Raw genomic sequence first — 18,644 nt, 5'->3', positions numbered from 1 at the left:
CACAATATTGTCTCTACCCTTTCCCTCTTAGAAGCAAATAGAGAATTGCTATATGCAAACAGCATAAAACCAGAACAGCCTGCTAGTCCCTTGCAGTCTGTTCAAGTTTTATGCTGTTTGCTGCTCATCAGTACCTGAGGGATGGATATGAAGCATTTTAAACTTGAACACATAAAAATTATCTAAAATTCAAATTGATTTTCTAAGGGACTACCAATGTGTCAATGAGTAAATCTTAGTAGTAAAGCTTTAAGTATGTTAGTGATACTAGTCCACAATCTTCGCACACTCACTCTGTGCTGTGCCACTTGACACTGTACGTGAAAGCGACCTCCAACGGGGCGGTGACATCATCCAGGTTGACTGGTTCTTTCTCCTTAGTTGAAACATTGGCGTAGATGATGTGCTTGCCGTTATACTCGATGTTGAAGGACAGGTGGGCCCACAGGAACACCTTGTGGGTGTGTGGCAGGAAACCCCCCTCCTCCAGGTGGCCTATGAACCCTCGGATCGGAATCTCGTCTGAGAAATAGTCATATAAATGCCTTCTAAATGATAAATTCACTATTATAATAACACTAGTCTTAAATGGGCCTTTTCACGTTTTGGTTAATTAACCAAATCGAAAAAGCTGTTTCATATTCGCCAATTGTCGATTTAATTATGATATTTGTGAGGAAACCGTAATACTGAACATATACCATGCTCTCTAAAATAGCCTTTATATGCATCTTTTGACGATTTAAAAACCTGAAAATTATAAAGCGTTGCAACGCGAAACGATTGAATAATTTGGAGAGTTCTATTGTTGTCGTTATATTTTGTGAAACTACGAGGATCACTTATATGAAGTGTAAAATACATCCGAAGGATGGACGAGTGGTCTAATGCGCAGACTTTGTACTCCAGGACTCAAGGGGTCAGTGGTTCGAGTCCTGCTGAGGGGTACCTTTTTTTCTTTTTGATTAATCTTTTCTCGATTTTTTACTGGAGCTTTGTAGATCCTATGTTTACTTTTATCAATATAAAGCATTAAATGACAAACTTCAAAACATGCCAAAATCTGTGAAAAGGCCCCTTAAAACCTTAAATTTACGTACTTGTATTAAAACCTAAGTATAGGGTCATTTATTGGAAGGGAATATAATCTGATATCATTTGAAGATAAGTGTGGGGTTTTCCGTGTGCTAACAATGATATATCATTGGTATTACGGGACACAATATTTGTATGAACGTGATGGAATTTCACTTCAATGCCACTTTGTGATTAAACAAATGGCCAAATTCATGATAGGATTTGCAACTGAAAAAGAAGCAAAGAATTATACTGAATGCAATACAGGAGCATTCATTATTAAATAGCATGTTCCTACAGTTGGGGCAGTAATATAGTGACATCATTGTGATGCGTTGATAATCCTTGAAACCATGCAATACCCCTGTTAAACTCATTTAATCCGATATTTTGTTCCCCTGTCATGAATTTTGCCTCCAAAGCCATATTATATCATTTTAACCCAAAATGAAGACAAGTAAAGGGGACCTTTTCACAGATTTTGCCACGTATTAAAGTTTGTTATTGTTTCAAATTTATAAATTTATGTAAACATAGGAAATAAATTCCTCCAGTAAAAAACAAGAATATATTTTTTGTAAGACACAAATTCATCCTTAATTGGGCTCAAACCACTGATCATTGGATTAAAAGTCAAGCGCTTTAACCCCTTGACCCTCTGTGCTCACATGCTATGTGACATAGTGTATAGAGTGGTGTATTTTATACTTTACAATTGTATAAGCAAACCTCACAAAATATAACAATAACAACTAACGAACTGATTCAAATTTGAGCATGTTTGTATCAATAACTTAAATTTTTATTGAAATGATTAAAATAAGGGAATAATTCATGATAAACAGAGTAGCCAGGTTTTTTTTTCCTTCTTTGTGACCTGCCGAAAATCGGCCCTTTCCCCTCCGATTTTTTTGTTCCCCTCAGATGGTAAATTTTCCTCTGGATTTCATTTTCCCTTCCAAAAAAAAAAAAAAAAAAAATTTTTTTTTTTTAACCTTTAATTATATAAGTTAACCTAGACCGAAAATAGAAAAATATTGCATAATTAAATTTTCTGTCTCCTTGAATTTGTTTTAAAAACAGTAAAATATGCTTAATTGATTATTTAAGACTTTCCTTATTTTCCCCCAAATCCGGCGTTTCTTGTGATTTTTTCCCCCAAAATCCGGCGTTTCGCGCGATTTTTTCCCCCTCAAAAAAGGCCAGGCCCTTTCCCCAAAATCAGATAGAAAAACCCTGGTAGCAAAAATTTACCAACGTAATTTATCAATCAAGCATGTCGTTCCATGAAAAGGTCCTGATTGCTTTTTATTAGAAGGAACCTACAATATAAAATATACAGGGCCAGCAGATTAAACTGCAGGGCCTATGGATTGCAAAGCTCAATCATTCTGTACTGCAAGTGGATCTGGAAATTTTGTTGATGTCTACTTTACACAAACAATTTGACAGCTACCCATAGCCTGTTAAGCATGTTGTATATTCAGAGTAAAATTGTTGTTGTTACATAATGAATATATTATTGGTAAATAAATTATATATTCTACTTTACCTAGGACAAACTCAAAGTAGTAGAGGTCTTCAATGGCGTCTCTTAACAGCTGAAGATCGTCTTCTTGAAATGTCACACGACATAATTCCTTTATTGCCACATCGCCTGTGAAATAGAAATGAAAAATTGTGTTAAATTTTTTTTTCTTATAAATAAAATGCAACATTTACCGTAGTTGAATTCCCTATGCAGCTCTATGGCTTGAACATAAGTTTATATAATATTGACAACTTGACATACCATTAAGTTATCAATTTTTTAAAACATTTGTAAGCAACAAATCAAATACACAAATTTCCCCATCTAAAGACTTCATGACACAAATTTTACCAATTCCTTTTTTTTTCATGTTTATTTTTCCCCATTTGTACGGTATGGGTACTTTTCCCAATTGGGCAAAAAAAACACTAAATTAATAAAGAATGATGCCTATTTCAATATGGATATTGCCCCTTTCAATATGGATATTGCCCATTTCAATATGGATACTGCCAATTTCACTTAGGATCTTGCCCATTTTAATATAGATCAAGCCCTTTTCACAGAAGATTTTGCCCAAGAGGAATGTTATGAGTAGAATAAACATTGTTCTTAATAAATGTATCTGTACAAAGAAGGAAATATACAGTAGATTACATGAAAATACTGCTGTGAACTTTTCCTGGTATAAATCTGCATAAGACGTACATAAGTATGCACGTCTTGCCAGTTTTTTTCCCTTTTCCCACTCTAAAAATACATCCTCTGAGCAGAATAAATTCAATAGGGAAAGTATTCATTTTAAGGGATTACATGTAAGACAAAAGTCACAATGATGGTCATGACTTTTGGCCTCCACAAATGTTCATAGTATTCTTATATTTCATTAAATCTGATGACTCTTTGAGATTGTCTAAAGAATGTGCAAATTCAATGTGAAAGAACCTGGATTACACTATTTATGTGCTACATTATCACTTTAAGTTTAACATCATAGCCTACATTAATCAATTACACTTATTTTTTTAAAGTTTCAGGTATTTTTAAAGGAACTTGGTATTAATTAATTGTTGAAAAAATAATGATCTAATATCAATCTAACCAACCCTTAATTTTTTAACAATACCACAAATGAAATGAGATTCTAAATACGATACAGCCAGTACATCACAAAATCTTGGCAATAAAAAATAATTAAATTTTGAAACCACCCAAATAAACCCTGCAATCTCCCCATCAAATACTTCCCAACAAAAACTCTTAGAGACAAAGCCACCATCCAATATTAATCAGTCGGCAATAGCGTATACCTAATCCCTCAAGACGGAGACAATATGCTGTCAAGCTAAGCTTCAGCATCCACTAAAACTCAATCTGTCAAATGCCAATTCACATTTAAATCTGGAGTTCGATTCAAGCGTCATCCTTTTGACTTCCAATAAGCAGCTTAGGAAAATCTCCGGATGAATCCTATTTTCGCACTTTTTTATTATTATTATTCCAGTCTCTTCTATCTTCCTAGAACAACGACTCAACCATCCGTCTCACCTTGATGCTTCCATATGATTTTTCAAGCTTTTCATGTCCCTTGATGAGATTTAGAATTAATCATGATTTTCTCCGTGTTAATATCGTGATCAGCTCACGTTAACACCAAACAATAGACAGTGATAGGTATAATATAGTATCAACCAATCACAGCGCTGACAAATCCCTCGTTAACTTGCACTATTCATCTTTTATTGAGGATTAGTCGTCAGGCCATCTCGGGTGGAAAAGCAATCCGTCAACGGCTACAGCTTACTACCTTGCGAGGCTTCATTAGGTTTATGGTACTTTCGCTTTCTTCAGAGGGATTTGTTGGCATGAAGTGACTTGTGACGTCCTTTGTCTCTCAGGTGAATTATGGCTGAGATTTGTGCCAGTGATATCTGATACCAGCTCTGCCAGGGGCATTTTATGGACTTGTGATAAGAACGATGCTGTCTCATCACCTTTATGCTTCCATTACCAGAAATTATTGACTTAAATGATGCTGCTAATAAAATCGACTGAAGAATTAATTGCAGGTGAGCTGTAACATGGCTGAGTATCCGGTACACAAGGCCATTAGACATGCTTCGCTGCAGAAATCTTTTTGTACAGGGTTTTGTTTCAACATTTTGTAGTTACAGTGACAAAACAGAAAGTCAGGTGTAAAATCAAAATTTTAGCTACCAGTATAATTTACTACATGATTTTGTTTGCAGAAATAATTTGAGAAATGGCATAGGTTTCTTACTTCTCATGACAATTTAAATCTGCTCATTGTAAATTATTTTACAATCATAAACTTAATATTTAAAAGAAATATTGCATACAAATACAGTAAATGTATTAAACAGTGTGTAAAGTTGGAAACTTAGGTGAGAAACATGAGAATGACAGCGACGATCATTTGTTGATGATACTTTGGCTCAGTAAATTGATTTCTTGTGACTTGGCTTTCATCTGATTAAACAGGGCCAGCATTTACTTTTGAACCAAGTTTAAAAAGATCTTTGTGACACACATTCTGCGCATTTTAAAATTGAAATTTAAGTTTTCATATATTATATTATAATAATAATAATATATTAAGTATAAATTTTAGGTTAAGTTGCTTAAGGTTAGTTTTTTTTCATAAGATATGAGATTAAACACTATAATTTGAGGGGGGGGGTCAAAATCACATATTTGAACAAAGAAATTTTCGAAGCACAAGCAGCCAGCGATTTCACCTGTAACGTTCAATCTAGATGCCAGATACTTTTCCCGAAAATATCAATTGAATTGGCGCAAATAAACCTGTTTTATTGCTTAGTCGCTGGCTACTTTAAAAATATGACTGGCTACTGATTTTTTTTTCGGAGAACACTAAATCATGAAGAGGCAGTTGTCAATTTTGTCAAATAAACAGGTGTAGGATTAAGGAAAAGTCATAGGAGAAGAAAATTATGTGACTGATTTTTATAAAATGAAAAGTACATTATGGGGTGAGCAACAGACAAATAAATAAACACCTAGTTGAAATTTGCAAGAAGATTTATTTCTCAAGTACCCATTTTTACATCACAATCACATACTTCAGATCCATGTCACAGTATTCATTTCGCTTAAATTCCGTAATGTTCTTCAATTTGTTTCTTAAACGATGCTGGCAATCTGTTGTATTTTCTCTATGTTTTTTACTTTGGCAGCATGGTGAGCACTTTAACATTTGTAAATTAACACCACTTTTAAAACATGATTTTTCACATAGAATACACAAACTGGCATTTCTTTTTTTTATTCAACCGATGTGAAAACCATCAGACCTTAGACAAAACAAGAAGAGTCTCTCAACCGATGTGAAAACCATCAGACCTTGGACAAAACAAGAAGAGTCTCTCAACCGATGTGAAAACCATCAGACCTTGGACAAAACAAGAAGAGTCGCACGTTCCTTGATATTTTTCTTCAATATGATGCCTTTTGTATACCAATCTGAGCACACAAATAACAAACAATTTTTCAAAGAAAAATTTTCACGAGAACATTGGGAAACAACATCCGATGTCCTAAAATGTTCCAAAAGTGATTCTCGCGCAATACAGTGATAATCCTGGCAGAATAATCTGCCCCGTGGTTTCAAAATCAAAATGTGTGGCCTGCTAAAGAAATATGGTGTGGAATTGGTAGTTACCCCTCCTCAAACCCATTAAATCCACGGAAATCTGCGGATTAATCACACATCTGACAAATCTCCGTACGAAGGTGGCGTCAGATGCCATGTATTTTTATGAAATTACACAAGTAAGGTTTGACTAACTTTTATAGTTGACTGAATACATGTACAAAGACACACAAGTGAGGGTTGACTTACTTTTATAGTTGATTATAAACATGCACAAAGCCACAAAAGCAGGGGTTGACTTACTTTTATAGTTGATTGAATACATGGACAAAGCAACACAAGTGAGGGTTGACCTACTTTTATAGTTGATTGAATACATGGACAAAGAAACACAGGTGAGGGTTGACTTACTTTTATAGTTGATTGAATACATGGACAAAGCCACACAAGTGAGGCTTGACTTAATTTTATAGTTGATTGAATACATGGAAAAAGCCACACAAGTAAGGGTTGATTTACTTTTATAGTTGATAGATACATGGACAGTCACACAAGTGAGGGCTGTCTTACAATTATAGTTGACTGAATACATGGACAAACAGAGCTCCAGATAAAGGCTGTTAAGCTGTATTTACGGCTTTTTAATGAAGGTTTATGCATTTATTTTTATAAACTCAACGTACAATTACGACTTCAATATCCCTTTTACGCATTTACGAAAAACATCTGGCCGTACCGATATGTCCTCGTCAGCGCGGTGAGATTGGTTGGTCTGTAACCTAACAGCACTTTTCGTTACTTAAAATTACCGGCAAGTTTTAGACTGGGTTTTAGTATTAATGTCTATTCCGTCGCGTCATTTCAGATAACTCGTAAACCCGTCAAAAGCAATATGTCTACGCGCAAGGGGAGACCCACTAAACAGCTTTCGGTTAAAAAAACACTTTATTAGGCTACATGCGGTCGTCTAACCATCCTGACAAAAGTGACATCCAATCCGATGGTTAAGTGGCAAGAAAAGGAGAAAGAAAATACTTCGTGAAGCATATAAACCACGGAAAAAGGCTTTAACATGTTAATAACAGATTGACTGTATTACAGTTGAAGTGTTTGCTTAAGCTTTTAACTGTCTTACAGTGACATTAGTGTTCTATTACTTAGTTTACTAGTTGGCTTGTGTTTTCTTGTCAAGAAAAATGAAAAAATAGTATTTCGTTATGAGTTTTAATTTGTTTTGTATTTGCATCATAATTAAAGAAGCTAAAAATGTTTATTATAATTGCTGCAAATGTTTCTGAAAAGTCAGTTATACACCCTTCAATATCCAAGAACACAGGTAGTACAGTACTACCTGTATTTTTGGATATGGAAGTACAGGTACTAATTGATTTTCAGCGTTACTCCTTTTTTTTCTGTCAGTGGAAGTACTGGTACTAATTTCACAAATCCTTATCTGGAGCTCTGTGGACAAAGCAACACAAGTGAGGGTTGACTTACTTTTATAGTTGATTGAATACATGTACAAAGCAACACAAGTGAGGGTTGACTTACTTTTATAGTTGATTGAATACATGTACAAAGCCACACAAGTAAGGGTTGATTACTTTTATAGTTGATAGATACATGGACATAGTCACACAAGTGAAGGCTGTCTTAAAATTATAGTTGACTGAATACATGGACAAAGCAACACAAGTGAGGGTTGACTTACTTTTATAGTTGATTGAATGCATGGACAAAGCCACACAAGTGAGGGTTGACCTACTTTTATAGTTGATTGAATACATGTACAAAGCAACACAAGTGAGGGTTGACTTACTTTTATATTTGATTGAATACATGGACAAATCCACACAAGTGAGGCTTGACTTACTTTTATAGTTGATTGAATACATGGACAAAGCCACACAAGTGAGGGTTGACTTACTTTTATAGTTGATTGAATACATGGACAAAGCCACACAAGTGAGGTTTGACTTACTTTTATAGTTGATTGAATACATTGACAAAGTAACACAAGTAAGGTTTGACTTACTTTTATAGTTGATTGAATACATGGACAATGCCACAAATTGAAAGTTGAATTACTTTTATAGTTGATTGAATACATGGGCAAAGCCACACAAGTGAGCAGGGCTCGCGCTGTCGTTCGCCATTTGAGCCATTTGCGAAAATATTGAGAATTTGGCTCAAGAAAATTCTGATTTGCGAAAATGCTTAAATCTTATTAAATTTCATTGAATACATCTGCCATTTAAATCCAGACTGGTTTTCTATATTTTTCTCTTTGTTTCAATGAAAGTTTTCGCAATTTGAACAATAAACCAAAACCGGTCTGCACCAGAACATGAGACATCGCTTGACCATATTATTGAAGCGCATGTGGTAACTGGCCAATCAACATTGAGTTCGCTCACACATAATATTGGGTCATTCATGCGCAGACACTATAGTTGATATTGTCGTCTGCCAACAAAATAGCGGCTGATGGCAAACATCGTATTTAAAGATAAACAAATGAAAAGAAGCGTAACAATAAATAAATTATTTCTTATCTGATCACTTTACACCTTTCTACCACCTATCGATCTGAATGAATGGATGATAATTAAATAATTAGTTCTATGTCGTCATTGTCAAAGATGTTACGCCTTTCTGCCGATTATCGTTTGAAATTAAAAGGTAATAAGTTGTTTATTACTGTACCGACAAACTATGCTTTTGTAAAGCAATACGTCAACCAAATTGTATATTAATTACATATTTGCTAGATTACTGTTTTTTTCTTCAATCAAACGATATGCATATTTTATTTGAAGCGCAAAACGCATACAATTTTTCGGACTGTCGTTTTCGGATACATTATTTTTCGTCAATTTACATTTATTTTTGAAGTTCTTTATAGAAGAAATAGAATGACGAATACACATGCGGTGATATGGAAGATGTGGTTTATAATATTTCAAATTGTATTTACCTGAAATTGCAATTGGAAAGACTAAAAACGAACAATTAGTAAGGGCTCTGGGTGGGGTGGGGGGCTCTGCCCTTTATTCATGTTGGGTTCCTACGGCTGCGGTTCCAAGACCCATGACCTAATTTTCTGGATTTCAAAGTTGGGACAATCAACACCACTGTTAAATGTACATGTATAAAATATATGTTTGTACTTTGACAAGTACCATAATCATTATTTCTATATTGAAAACTGCATCATTGCATGTTATATTATGATATGTGAAAATGCCCTTGTCATTAAAAGAAATAAAAAACAAGTTGATAGAATATATTATTATTTTAAAACCAGTTTTCGTTTCCCGGCGCGCGAAATTTTGGGCAAGCCATGATTGAGAGTTGACTTACTTTTATATTTGATTGAATACATGGACAAAGTAACACAAGTGAGGGTTGACTTACTTTTATAGTTGATTGAATATGACATACGTGGACAAAGTAACACAAGTGAGGTTGACTTACTTTTATATTTGATTGAATACATGGACAAAGTAACACAAGTGAGGGTTGACTTACTTTTATAGTTGATTGAATACGACATACGTGGACAAAGTAACACAAGTAAGGTTTGACTTACTTTTATAGTTGATTGAATACATGGACAAAGTAACACAAGTGAGGGTTGACTTACTTTTATAGTTGATTGAATACGACATACGTGGACAAAGTAACACAAGTGAGGGTTGACTTACTTTTAAAGTTGATTGAATACATGGACAAAGCCACACAAGTAAGGTTTGACTTACTTTTATATTTGATTGAATACATGGACAAAGCCACACAAGTGAGGGCTGACTTACTTTTATAGTTGATTGAATACATGGACAAAGCCATCCTGTCCCCATCAAGCACTTCACCCAGAGTTAGACTCTTGTGCTCTATCTGAAAATACACCAGTCATAAACAGTGTTTTTATTCACCATTTTGGGAATGGGGCTGGGTTCCTTGGATTGGGAAAATTTGCCGTGCAGGGATTAAAATTGGGAAATTAGGGTTGTTGTTATTTTGCTAAAAAATGCATAAAAATTGAGAAACACAGTGTTTTCAGGATTATATTTACCTAGGTTGAACTTATATAGCTTGAAGGGAGGTACAAACAAGAGCTGTCAGAGGACAGCACGCTCGACTATTCGAGTGCTTGACAGTATAACGTATGCCATCATGGAGGAGGGGGGGGGGGGGGGGGTATAATGTGGGTGTGTGATCATTTAATAGATGATATTTAAAAAATAAAAATATAAAAAAATTGGGGGGATTGGGTGGTGGGAGAGAGGGGTATAATGTGGGTGTCTCATCATTTAAAAGGTGATCTTTAAAAAATAAGAAAAAATATTTATTTTTTTGGGGGGGGGGGGTTCTGGGGGGCGTGGGGGATGGTTTGGGTGGAGTGCATTGTGGTATGTCAGGTAAGTGTTGTTTTGTCAAAGTTTAAAATAGATTTATCAATAATATGCATATTCTAAGTATAAAAGGGGCCATAATTCTGTCAAAATGTTTGATACAGTTGTCTGCTCTTGTTTGTAGGTTGGGGTCATGTTGGTTAACAAGTATGCAAAATATGAAAGCAATATGTCAAGGGACACAGGAAATATTTGGGGTAGTATGCAAACTTTAACATAGATTTATCAATAATATGCATATTCTAAGTATAAAAGGGGCCATAATTCTGTCAAAATGCTTAATACAGTTGTCTGCTCTTGTTTACATGTATAGGTTGGGGTCATGATGGTAAACAAGTATGCAAAATATGAAAGCAATATGTCAAGGGACAATGAAAATAATTGGGGTAATACGCAAACTTTAAACATTTGCACGCTCACGGAATCACCAACGCCAACGCCAGGGTGAAGAGGATAGCTCCACTATATATATTTCATATATAATAGTCGAGCTAAAAATGTTGAGATCCTAAAAAAAATTGTAAACCTTCAATTAGAAATGTGTACGTCCCATTTGGGAAAAATTAATAATTTTTTCCATTGGAAATGGGGCTGAATATTGGACCCGATTTTGAACGAAAAAAAACATACTGATAAATCAGAGCTGTTGTTTTTTAGCACAAGTTATAATGGGGGAATTCCGCCCGTTTATGTCAGAGTAGCTATTCCAAGGTACTTTTACTTCAATTTTATTGAATGAGAAAATATTGAGGCTAAAATAGGCACCTACAAACTATATCATGACTACATGTTCTATAAATAATATGGTATACCAAGTCTTCAGGAAAATCTGTCAGACCTACAGACCTAACTGACTAAATTTGTCAAGGTAAGACAAAAATTTCAAGTGTGTTGACCCAACAATACCGACTAAAAAGGTACTAAAAGGTTCTATCAAATCCAAAGTAAAACATAAGATTAATTACATCTTAGTTTAAATTAAGACATTACATGATGCATTTTTTATTCTGCAGTTATAACCATATATGCGTGTCCATTTGAATACAAATCTGAATGTAGTGTGCAGATGTTTCAAAAACATGCTTACAGAGCTCAGCCGGGTAGTTTTAATTGATGTTTTCTCCAAGAATTCCTGCGTTACACTGGTTCCCTTTTTCATATTAGCATTCAAATGCTTATAGGCTAAGAGTGAAAAGTGGCATGCACAAATGTCTGAGCAAAAATGTTACTGTTCAGTATTTTCTCAGAGTCACACATTTTTTAAAGTCAACGAAGAGAAAAACAACAAAACATTTCTGATGATTTCTTTTTCTCTGAGAGTATGTGTTATTGCAATTTTCTTTATTTTTTATTAATGCTATTACATTGAAATATGTGAACATTTCTAAAGCATCCCCATAAAATTTCCAAAGAAAAAAAGAATTAGATTCCTTGTCAGCATAATTGATTCCTTGTCAGCATAATTGATTCCTTGTCAGCATAATTGATTCCTTGTCAGCATAATTGATTCCTTGTCAGCATAATTGATTCCTTGTCAGCATAATTGATTCCTTGTCAGCATAATTGATTCCTTGTCAGCATAATTGATGGCATAATCTATATTAAGCGTATGCTTTATAATGAATAACAACAGCACTGCATAGCGGGTGCTAACTCTCGGCTGTGTGTGCAGTTTTGAATTAATGAAAGCTTGTCAAAAGTGCGCTTGACCTTTGACCTAGTGACCCAAAAATGGGTGTGGCGTGTAGAACTCATCAAGGTGCATCTGCATATGAAGTTGAAAAGTTGTATGTGGAAGCACTTTGATTTTAGAGCCTATGTTAAGGTTTTAGCACGACGCGGACGCCAGACGCCTAATGACGGATGACGATTTGGCTATGACAATACTTGGGTTCTTTTCGAAAACAGCCGAGCTAAAAACTAATATAAACATTACATGCTTTGTAAAATTGTGTATTGTAAGATAAATTTAAAGCAGGTGTAACATAAATATCTGACAAAAAAAACACTAAATTGCCAGAAGGCTGGTATACACTAGATAAGGGACTACTTTAACAAAGCAATCAGATGTAAGATTCTCAAGATCATTATTAACTATTAAATAAATCCATACCTTTTTTGGTCTGCACACTGGGAGTTGATAGTAGTGGTAGGTCTCATGAGGGTTGAAATAGGGCCCAACTTTGTTAACATACATAATGACCTGAAAGTATTTTTACATAAATAAACATTAGCATTATATTATGACCTTTCTTTTTAACTGTTTTGAGGGTGCCAGCTTTACTCCTCAAAAGGGTAATTTAGAAGTTTTAATTCATACTTAAACGTTTAATTGCACTACTACAATGCATGGCATATTGTTAAATCTTAAACAAGGCATATCTGAACTATATTGTTCATGTGGAATAAACATAAACATTTGATTAAAACTTGAACTTTGTGTAATTGACTTATTCGTTCGTTTGGACATGTACACAATAAAGTCATCTAAGTGAAAAGCATATGACTCAGGGCTTTTTTTCTGTTTTTGTGAAGCAGCCTTGGCCCCCCTTTTTATGAAAACTTATTGAAATAGTGAAAATTTGAGTCGTGAACTTCTTGAATTTGTGAAAATTCTAGTCTGAATTGCATAAAATTGTGAAAAAAATCAGTGGGACTGGGTGCATTGATAAAGTTTTGAAGTTTAGCTTCAAATTAAATTGTGAAGAGATGTCTACATGTCTGCAACATTTAAAAAAAATATATTAAGCAAATACTGGTAAGACATGTACGGAGTGAATGATGTACACTTAATAAGCAACCGCTGATTTTTAAGTATTTTGATATCCCAATATTCGATTAAGCAACCAAAATTTTAGTGATAAAATTTGAAAATCTGTTAATCGTTAATGGACAAACTTGATCGCCTAATTATGGTCAGTTTGAGGCTATCAAAGGAAAGCCGCTTCATGTCAAGAAGCCATAAAACACAACTTTCTTGTCGATAAAATTGGCTTTCTTTGACTAACTCAACATGCTAAACAACCGTGTAATAACAGTTAACGCATGCATAGCTACACTTTTTGAATCTTTTACTGAGAACAAAGGTGGAGTTAATGGTGAAGAGCTCTTACTGATGTGTTTATATTGAACACATGATTCATGCATGTTCAGTCCCAATTATTTGCAATTGTAACTATTCTGCACAAGATTTAAAACAATGAATACATTTGTTTCGGCTTTCCCGTACCATCTTTCTGCACATTAAAAAAAAAAGGTGTTGTTTGTGTTTATGAAATTCTTATAACATATTGTAAAAACTGCAACAGTGTTTTGTTGGATCATTAATAATTATAAAATGTCTAGAAATCTGTCTATGAATTTGATACTGATGATGATTTTACTTGTTTCCAGAATGGTCTGTTTCATTAAAAGACCATTTTATTAAGAGATAACTTTTGGTTACTACCTTGTGTCGTCTCCTAAAACAAGATTGACTGTACACTACGCAACCCCGTGATTTTTGCCTAATTCGCGGAGTCACGGTGGACAGTTTGATTTTTTAGTGGAAAATCACTGAGATTTCACGTGATTTGTCACTCCACTGTCGCGAGAGTGCAAGATAATCTTCGCAGTGATTCCCCGCAATTTTGTGGTGATTCGCCGCGATTCGCAGTGATTGCAGTGGATATTGTTGACATCGGTGTTGGTCAATTCATGGATATAAACCGAATCGCATTGATTACTGGAAAATAACTTACTTATCCATTACTGTATACATACTGCTTTTCTAATGCTTATCCGATAATCCAATATTATTATATCATTCACACAAGAATAATCTTAATCATTTAGGACGATAAATGTTTAAGAATTTCATAAACAAAACCATATGCCTACGCCATTTTTCAGAAATGTAAAGAGCACAGTGTATTATGGGACACAGCTTTCATTGGACGAGCAAATTAAAATTAAGATTGAATGCAATATGATCATGTACAAAAAAATGTTTTATTGCGTCATACCCAGTCATGTAAAAATTGTGCTCTCTGGGACTTCCTGATAACGGGTAAAAATGAAAATGAATATCAGTTAACAGTTACACTGCATTAGCATGTAAATAAATCGTCTGGATTATTTCATTTATTTTTCTTACATGTACTGCTCTGATATACATACACCTTCATTAACATAACACAACAGATGAACAACAATTAGCTTTCGAAGGTTGTTTGAACCTCTAAGCGATTGAAATCACTAAAACTGACAGATAAAGCAATGAAGATGTGATCGTAGCCATCTTTGTGCCGGATTGCTGAATTTCAAATTTCCAGTTTTCGAAGTCATTTTTTGCCAAATCCCAATGGGCCGAATATTTATTATTTTGGTTATTTACAATGTATTCTAGTTCACGCTGACTTCCTAACAAAGAGAAAATCGCACTACGGAAACACCAAGACATCACCCTAGTTTTATTGTTGCTCCCAATCACCGCGATTTGTCATGTTGCATCGATCGCTGTGATGCGAGATGTATGCAAAAATCACAAGTCACATAGTGTACATCACTTCTGTTCCTGAAAATGCATGTTTTTGAACTCATTTATTAAGGATATTGGCCAAATTTTGCAAATGTTTTTGTCAAATTAGGTTTAAGGCACGACAGTGAATGAAAATGTTGCATGTCTCCTGAGATGGATAAGGTAGGGTTTAGCTCATGTTAATCTAAAAATGTACATGAACAGGCCTCGACACTAACAGTGTCCCGTGAACACGAGACCCCCAAATTTTGGTGAGGGACACCAGTTTTTCCCAGGATTTTAGTCTAATTTTAATAGGCAGGGTTCCCTGTGGTCACCAATCTGTAGATGTAAGTGTCAAGCCCTGTACACGAGAGTGCTCCCTTCTAAAATACGAGTCAAAACCAATTATCTGAAAATATATTTCAGTTATGCACATATCACAGAGAATAAGATAAAGTCCCAGACGAAATAAATCAATATGGGCTGGTCATATTAGCTTTTTTCGGATGTTCAAACATGTATACTTTATTACTTGCTTGCTTGTTGCTTCCCCACCCAACCCTAACAGTTATGATTTCATTCTTTCCAAATGTGTAAACTATTATAAATAAAAATAAATAATTGTAAAACGGATTAAATAAAACGCAAGCTAACCGTTTCATTATCGGAATATTCGTTGCAGAAAACTGCATTTAATATTGCCAACACAACAAAAAAATGACAGACAGCCATGTTTGTTGATATAGCCTTTAACCGAAGTTGTCTGAATACTATAATAATAGTTGTGAAGAATTTGCATCCATTATATATAAAATAAACAAAGATATATTATTTAAGAAAGCTTGTCATAAAATACTATAATTGACAATGTCGAATGAACCGCGCGTTTTAGAGAGTAGGAAAATCCAAAAGTGGATGTCACTTTTCCGGAAAATGTAATCATACGCAATTTACTTTCACATGTAATCGAATTTTCTTATCAATCAATGACAGCAATAGTTAGCGAGATATTTATGCATTAAATGTTGTTAAATACTATAAACACGATAACCATTCTCAAAACGATTATTATATTACATTTTAAACAAGAAAACAAAAATCAAATAGTTCCAGCGGACGATTTTCAATTAATATGAGTTGTACGGCCACTAATCCTCTTACGAAGATGAATGGATTTATGAAAGGATGACAACAAATATGCGGCTTATTTGTGTATCTGATGCCGGGGGGTTTAATCCTACTTGCATTAGAGTACAGACTCTCCAGAGGCCTGAATATTTGGCTAGATTGTATTAGTTAATACTCATTCCAGCGTTGAAATTACGACCATACCCAGATTTGGGTTAATCCATTGTAGGGAAGTAGGCAGCAGCATCCGCAACATTCGACCCTGAAGATTTCTTGCAGTCTTCATAGATTACATGACAGCATGGATTTGAGTCCTGGACGGTTTAAGAAAAAAGACAAGCAGGTAACTATTTGTTAAAATTCTTTTTATTTGATATATAAATAATTTTTTAAGAATTTGTAAATTTGGTTCAATGCTTATTAACTTTTTAAGTGTATAGACTCAAAATTGAGCACTGTATAAAACAAAGCAAAGGAAACCAAGAAATATGGAAATGTATGATGACAAAATGATTTAAACATCAATTGTGCACTTTAAGATCAATGTTATATATCGAAGTGAATATCAGTCTGTCACTGTGTCTTTACATGGCTAATATTTAATAATTATCAAAATAATTATAAATTAATAATACAATTAAATATAATATTATTAATTTATTTTATATCTTGTAATTTGTAATTACTTCAATACATTTTGCAATTAAAAATGAGTTTTCCAATGTATGTTATATCAGCTGTTACAGTGTTGTTATGTCCCTCACTATAGTGGGGAACATATTGTTTTTGCCCTGTCTGTTGGTTGGTTGGTTTGTGCCAACTTTAACATTTTGCAATAACTTTTGCTATATTGAAGATAGCAACTTCATATTTGGCATGCATGTGTATCTCATGAAGCTGCACATTTTGAGTGGTGAAAGGTCAAGGTCATCCTTCAAGGTCAGAGGTCAAATATATGTGGCAAAAATCGCTCATTTTATGAATACTTTTGCAATATTGGAGATAGCAACTTGATATTTGGCATGCATGCGTATCTCATGGAGCTGCACATTTTGAGTGGTGAAAGGTCAAGGTCATCCTTCAAGGTCAGAGGTCAAATATATGTGGCCCAAATCGCTTATTTTATGAATACTTTTGCAATATTGAAGATAGCAACTTGATATTTGGCATGCATGTGTATCTCATGGAGCTGCACATTTTGAGTGGTGAAAGGTCAAGGTCAAGGTCATCCTTCAAGGTCAAATATATGGGTAAAAATTGTGCATGTAATGTCACTAATGCAATATTGAAGCTAGCAATTTTATATTTGAAATGCGTGTGTATCTCAAGGAGCTGCACATTTTGAGTGGTGAAGGGTCAAGGTCAAACGTCAGATATAGGGGGACATTGTGTTTCACAAACACATCTTGTTTTTATGGCAATTTCGGGGCCGATATTCGGTCCTGTGACTAACCAGCGTTTGTTTTGGTAAAAAATATCTGCTATAAGTTTTTGACTGTACAGTTCTTATCTCAGAATGTAACTGTAACTGAAAAACAAAATTGCAGTACTTGAATAAACGTTGATCATGTCCAATAGTGCATGTGTTTATATCAAGAAGACAAAATAACAAACAAAAACAAATTTATTTGTTAAACCACTGACTTATTTAAGCAATTAGCATGATATAATCACAATGTTTTCCCAAAATGAGCCCTTTCATCAAAGCAAAAATTCCCAAAATGGACAATTTTGTCGATAAAAAATTCCCAATTTGGTCAGACTCCTTTTCCCAAAATAGGCAGAAAACCCCTGAGTAAATATATACATGTATAATTATTGTCTATGTATATTGTGTATGTAATGAATATCTATCTTTATATACACATGTATACAGACTTATATTGTTGGTGTCTGTAAAGAATTAATTTTATCATTATGTAATGTGTGTGTAACTGAGAATCTTACATTCACAGTGTGAGCAGGTTTGATGTTAGACATTTTCAGATAATTTATATGTTTTGGCATCATCTATAAGTGCTAATTAACTCATATATGGCATTAAATTTGAAGGTAAAATGGTATCAAATAAGTGGATGCACTGAGTATAAACTTCAACTAGTTGCATTGAATTATTGACAATAGTAAAAGTGAATGACATTTTCATTACAACATACATGTACAGAAGCATTTAACTTCAACTAGATGTACTGAATAATTGACAATAGTCAAAGTGAATGTCTCTTTCATTAAGACATACATGTACAGAAGCATTTAACTTCAACTAGATGTACTGAATAATTGACAATAGTCAAAGTGAATGTCTCTTTCATTAAGACATACATGTACAGAAGCATTTAAGTTTAAAGAAATGTATGT

At 34.2% G+C, this 18,644-nt stretch overlaps 2 protein-coding genes across 2 annotated transcripts in view; one reads left to right on the top strand and one right to left on the bottom strand.

Annotated features, from left to right (window-relative positions):
- Positions 1-15,973, bottom strand: part of LOC127847061 (transmembrane 9 superfamily member 1-like) — a 47,477-nt gene extending 31,504 nt beyond the window's left edge. The window contains exons 1-5 of the mRNA XM_052378648.1: positions 15,813-15,973; positions 12,771-12,860; positions 10,058-10,139; positions 2,630-2,734; positions 294-522 (exon numbers count right to left, since the gene is read on the bottom strand). Coding sequence (XP_052234608.1) covers positions 294-522; positions 2,630-2,734; positions 10,058-10,139; positions 12,771-12,860; positions 15,813-15,890 — 584 coding nt within the window. The 5' untranslated portion in view covers positions 15,891-15,973. The remainder of the gene's footprint in view (positions 1-293; positions 523-2,629; positions 2,735-10,057; positions 10,140-12,770; positions 12,861-15,812) is intronic.
- Positions 15,974-16,199: 226 nt separating this feature from the next.
- Positions 16,200-18,644, top strand: part of LOC127847056 (uncharacterized) — a 71,972-nt gene continuing 69,527 nt past the window's right edge. Inside the window, exon 1 of the mRNA XM_052378611.1 lies at positions 16,200-16,629. Within this exon, the coding sequence (XP_052234571.1) occupies positions 16,588-16,629 (42 nt within the window). The 5' untranslated portion in view covers positions 16,200-16,587. The remainder of the gene's footprint in view (positions 16,630-18,644) is intronic.

The sequence above is a fragment of the Dreissena polymorpha genome, chromosome 10 (genome assembly GCF_020536995.1).
Source record: "Dreissena polymorpha isolate Duluth1 chromosome 10, UMN_Dpol_1.0, whole genome shotgun sequence".
NCBI classification, from domain to species: domain Eukaryota; kingdom Metazoa; phylum Mollusca; class Bivalvia; order Myida; family Dreissenidae; genus Dreissena; species Dreissena polymorpha.
Note: the sequence above shows the minus strand (reverse complement) of the source record. Positions and strands in the feature narration are given on the sequence as shown.